This window comes from Orussus abietinus, unplaced genomic scaffold (genome assembly GCF_000612105.2).
Source record: "Orussus abietinus isolate OABI.00-Male unplaced genomic scaffold, Oabi_2.0 scaffold344, whole genome shotgun sequence".
Classification (NCBI taxonomy): Eukaryota; Metazoa; Arthropoda; class Insecta; order Hymenoptera; family Orussidae; genus Orussus; species Orussus abietinus.
Window position 1 is genome coordinate 89217 of NW_019394508.1, and position 6000 is coordinate 95216.

A 6000-nucleotide genomic window follows, 5' to 3' on the forward strand; every position below is an offset into this window, starting at 1 on the left:
GGATAAATAACAATGAGTGGAGCGATCATCGAGAAATGTTTTGGCCATACCGCACGCCTTCCGCATTGAACTGCACTCTAAACCAAAACACGGGCCTACTCATCCATCAATATAGTGATTTCCGGATCACGCCCAGTCAGTCCATAGGAACAAAAATCCATAAACAAGGAACTTGGACCCTCTCTCCACTGACATCTCAAGTTTAAGGTGAAGTGAAACACGTCGAGGAACTTGATCGACGTCGATAAAGAAGATTTTACTAAATGCCCACGCTGCCGACGTTCGTTTTTATATTGACAGCTGTGTCGAATTATATTGGATATTGTACCAAATGGCATACTCCACCTGTCGTTTTCGTACAATAAATATCAAGAAATCGAAGTAAAACTCCAGAAATCCTTTGGATTCATGCTTTCCGGGGCCCTAATTGACTGCAGAGGGACCCCTTGCGTCATCTGTGATTCCCATGTCAATTAAATTTTCACTTCAAGACCTCGTATTCTCATCGCTTTAGCATAGAAGCGCATACAACACTTTTTTTTGCCTTTATTCCGTTCAAATGCGAGTTTATCAATTACCAGAGTGTTCTAAATTGTCATTAAATTGTCCTGACTCTTTCGTTTCTCATATCCTCCTTCTATGCTAAAGCGATGAGAATACGAGGTCTCGGAGTGAAAATTTAATTGACCCGGGAATCACAGATGGCGCAGGGGGTCCCTCTGCGGTCAACTAGGGCCCCAGAAAGCATGAATCCAGAGGATTTCTGGAGTTTTACTTCGATTTCTTTATAATTATTGTACGAAAACGATAGGTGGAGTATGCCACTTGGTACAATACCCAATATAATTCGACACAGCTGTCAATATAAAAATGAACATCGGCAACGTAGACATTTAGAATAATCTTCTTTATCGACGTCGATCAAGTTCCTCGACGTGTTTCACTTCACCTTAATAGCCTTCTGTATGTGTGCAGTTTCAAATGGATGAAACCTTTTTAAATGCTTTTCAAGTTTCCTGCATGGTACCCCGAAAACCGAAATTGAACAAATTAAATTTCCTATTGCTTGAGTATTTGTCATTGGTATTTATTTCTTACTGATGTGTCATAAACGCTTTTGTAATAATGGTATACATGGCACGATTATGTTTACGGGTTTTGTATGAAACTATTTCTGCAGAAAAAGTTGTCATGTCAAAATATGTCAATAATTGTCATGCCTAGCAGATTTGTTTTATAAAACTAGACTCATTTTGGTAGCCCCCAAAGGTATTTTCCCGAATCGACATTCTTGGCCTCATCAGGTCTTTAACAGTGAGAAAAAATTATTTCCGATATAGAAATTATTTCTTTCAATGAAGGTAAAGAAATTTTAGCATAAAATCAAAGAAATGAAATTTTCACTGTAAAAATGCTGAATATTTAACTGTTTAATGCATTGCTTTAATCGAATACGTCATATCTTAAAATAATAAAGTATGGGAATCGTAACTATGTTTCATTTTTTTAACTCCATTCAAAAAAATATTTTGCTTCAATGAGAAAAATTCGTTTATTCAGACATTCTTTTCTTAATGCAATGAAATATGTCTTCATATCTAAAAAACCATTTCTTTCAGCAGATTGAATAAAATATTCCGCCAAGTTACGGGTCCCTGATTAGATCGTGGTAAATTGTTTCTAAAAAAAAAACGCATTTGTTGCAAAATAAATGATACTTTTTAAAATTATTCCACCTACATTTGAATGACGTCTTACATACGTATAAAATACATATAATATCATATATGAAAAAGTCTAATATACGGCCCTTAAATTTTTGAAAATAGATAGGGTAAGTCCGGGATATATGGACCACCCGTACAGACCCGTATAGACCCGTATAGACGGACTAGTCGAATATTTGGCTGGGGTGTCACAGCAGCGCTGCAGTCGTTGTCTGAAGTTGTTCTTCTTGAGTAGACGGAACCACGCTTAGTTTTGCACATGAGTTTCATGCGTATTTTAGAAGAAAACTTTGTTTATTTCTTTTGGTGAGTTGAAAAATATTTTATACTGGATTTATTTGATATGGGGTTAAGTTAGTTTAAATGATTTCGACGTAAGATCAATCCTATAACTCAAGTTTATACTTGAGTACAATCTTGACCTAAAATGGCATGCCAGTAGCGTTGTTTGTCTGGACGGGAAACTGGTCCATCTATCCCCGACAATTGGGATAGATGGACTACTTGAAAAAACCTGGGATAGGCGGACTATATCTCCTATTAGGGCTTTACTTTCTATATAAATGGATATATGGATGAATGGATGGATGGATATATGGATGGATGGATGGATGGATAAATGGAAATGGAATGGAAATGGAAAGAAGATGACTGCAGAATGATTAAATGTTTCGAACCATGTAAATATAAATCAGACTACCTATATTTTCTAAGTATATTGACTATCAAATTTACTTATCCTTTTTCAAATAGTTTATAACTCTATATTAATCACTTTTCAAGCAGTTTATAACTTTATACTTTGAAATAAACAATGTTTATACCTTTGATAACATGTATTTCTTGTGTTACACCCTGATTTAGTAACGTATACCACAGGTCCATCAATCCCTAGGAGGTGGTCCATCTAACCCGAGTAACCCCGGGATAGATGGATTACCGAGTAAAAAAAAAAGAAAAAATCATAACTTCAAGTGTGATTAGTGTAACAGCTGTAGAAGTGCTTACAATTGTTCAAGGTCATATATACATATTATAAAAAAATATACCAAATCCTAGACATTGCGAAGTTTCAGAAAAAATGACTTTAAAAAAACATGGTCCAACTATCCCGGACTTACCCTATCCTACCTGTTGAAACTTTTATATATCTTTATTATACGTACATACGTTCTACGTTAGATGTCTTATATACGTCTATCATATATCTTGTCTACGTATAATATACATACTTTTCCATGCATATTATATAAATGTTGAATGTTCAAAAATACGTGTACTGTCTGTAGACGGCGCGGACATTTGTGTATGCCCCAGCACATTCCGTATACTTTTGTATACATCTATTACACATACGTATGTTTATGCCAAATATCTTATATACGTATACCATAGGTACTTGTTCCGTGTGGGTGCTGTATCCCGAAAATTGCCATATCGACATAGCTTTCCGATGTCATCACGAAGGGAGTTCCGACTGCGAGAGCCTCGACGAAGTCATCACCGGTGTGCCCTAACCAGCTCAGAGGGCTTCATTGTGATCGCTAATGATTGTCCCATCCCCGTACCGTAAAGCCGATTCTCGATATAATTCTAATGGTTTCCTGCATATTGTCAATGCGTCCATTCGCGTGGTCCGATGCATATATATAATTCACGATCGTTTTCATGCGTACGCCGCTTCTCGAGTGAGTTCCGTGTAATAGGATCCTCCGTCGACCGCGTACTAGTTCCTTTTCGGCCCCGGCCATCTTTTTCGTAACCGCGTGGCGAATTCATTTTCACGCCCCCCTTTTCGAGTAAACTTGGTAATAGGTAGCGTCCCGCTTTTTGTCGAAAGTATAGTCGGGAAGTGCACCGTCGCATCGTCCACGTGAGCGTTTGTTGCTGTCCTAGAGGCGTAAATCTGGGACCTCGCGATTTGCAATTAAACTCGCGAACACGACGATAACGTGACGACCGTACGCCAACTTAAGGTGAAGTGAAACATCCTTCAAATCAGTCGATTCGAATACAACACTTTTTTTTAAGGGTATTGGACCAAACTGTCCGAAGGTTTGACACATCACTCCTGATCATCTAAGAATTGTCCTGATACATTCAAAATTTGGATTTTTCAAAAAACTTTTTTAACTCAGTCCAGACCAGAACCAAAATGGCGTCGAGCTCTGATATTTCGATCAATATACAATTATCGAAGGTTTTGATATGAGAATCGAAAGGGTCAGGACAATTTTACGACAATTTAGAACACTCTGGTAATCGATAAACTCGCATTTGAACGGGATAAAGGCAAAAAAAGTGTTGTATGCGCTTCTTTGCTAAAACGATGGTAATACGAGGTCTCGGAGTGAAGATTTAATTGACCTGGAAATCACAGATGGCGCAGGGGGTCTCTCCGCAGTCAAATAGGGCCCCAGAAGGCATGAATCCAGAGGATTTCTGAAGGTTTACTTCGATTTCTTTATAATTATTGTACGAAAACGACAGGTGGAATATGCCACTTAGTACAATACACAATATAATTCGACACAGCTGTCAATATAAAAACGAACATCGGCAACGTAGGCATTTAGAAAAATCTTCTTTATCGACGTTGATCAAGTTCCTCGACGTGTTTCACTTCACCTTAACACGGTGATTGCCGCGCGCATTTTACGTGTTTGCCTATGTCGCCAACATGAATTTTTTTGTATGTGTCGCCGGTCACCGGTGGCCTCCATGGTAGTCAACGTGTTAACGGTGTTCACCACCAAAGTGGGGACGATGACATCGACCGCTAGATGGCATTAGCATCGAATTCGGTGGGAGGTGACTGATGCTCTTTCTCACTTGGATGAAAGAGATGAAACGTGTTATGGGCGGAGCGTAGACGACGCGGCAGCAATGCGTGCGTGCATCTTGCACATATACTACACAACTAAAAGCATCTATAAACAAGTAATTTTTATTTTAAAGCTTATGCCTTTTCATGCAAGATAGACACTCATGGCGTTACATTTACTAACCTCTTAGCCGAACAAATTGATGTTAATATGCCCGGTAATGCTTCGACATCTATAGTCATAATTTTATATGGTACAAATTTGCTCGTCGATGGTCCAATGACTTGTGCAGGTGTTATTACTTTTTCTGCAGCAATACTTGTTATAGTGTCTTTAATAACACTTGCATATTTACTATTTTTTGTTAATAATAGAGTTGGCACTGCATTTTTCCTCAGGATTGGCTTTCGTGTGACAGGTATAAAGCATTCGGATGAAAAATGAAGCCAGCAAACTCTATACATATGATGCAGTTTCCTCCCCTCGATATTCTTCAAAGCTTCATTTCCGATAGCTTCTAGCCAGGTCTTCAACATCTCTGGATTAGTTGGGAAGCGATGGCTGGATTTGAACGGTTTCTTTGATGGACATCCTGGGACGACACATCTTGAACAGGATATCGTATTCTCCATGGTTATCTGCAATGAGGATTCAAATGAGTCTTACATTTAATCATTATAGAAAAAGACAATCTTTCCCTGTATCGATATAATTTTTGACGTACAAATCTATCTTAAAATCCACGTTCATTTAAATGAGTCGGTTCATTTGGCCATAATGTAAATAGTCAATCTTACTCTGTACCGATATTGTTTTCGATGTACAAATCTATCTTAAAATCTACGTTGTCTGCGGCAGATGTACTAATCAATATTGTTTTATATAAAATGACTTTAAAAAAACATGGTCCAACTATCCCGGACTTACCCTATCCTACCTGTTGAAACTTTTATATATCTTTATTATACGTACATACGTTCTACGTTAGATGTCTTATATACGTCTATCATATATCTTGTCTACGTATAATATACATACTTTTCCATGCATATTATATAAATGTTGAATGTTCAAAAATACGTGTACTGTCTGTAGACGGCGCGGACATTTGTGTATGCCCCAGCACATTCCGTATACTTTTGTATACATCTATTACACATACGTATGTTTATGCCAAATATCTTATATACGTATACCATAGGTACTTGTTCCGTGTGGGTGCTGTATCCCGAAAATTGCCATATCGACATAGCTTTCCGATGTCATCACGAAGGGAGTTCCGACTGCGAGAGCCTCGACGAAGTCATCACCGGTGTGCCCTAACCAGCTCAGAGGGCTTCATTGTGATCGCTAATGATTGTCCCATCCCCGTACCGTAAAGCCGATTCTCGATATAATTCTAATGGTTTCCTGCATATTGTCAATGCGTCCATTCGCGTGGTCCGATG

At 38.3% G+C, this 6000-nt stretch overlaps 1 protein-coding gene across 1 annotated transcript; it reads right to left on the bottom strand.

Annotated features, from left to right (window-relative positions):
• Window positions 1-4375: 4375 nt before the first annotated feature.
• LOC111673993 lies at window positions 4376-5360 on the bottom strand. The gene has a single exon (XM_023432572.1). The coding sequence runs from the start codon at window positions 5182-5184 to the stop codon at window positions 4714-4716; it is 471 nt and encodes a 156-aa protein (XP_023288340.1). The 5' UTR covers window positions 5185-5360; the 3' UTR covers window positions 4376-4713.
• Between the last annotated feature and the right edge of the window lie 640 nt (window positions 5361-6000).

Bases quoted from the DNA above. Each gene is read 5' to 3' on its own strand.
- LOC111673993 (XM_023432572.1), bottom strand. From the start codon at position 5,184: ATGGAGAATACGATATCCTGTTCAAGATGTGTCGTCCCAGGATGTCCA.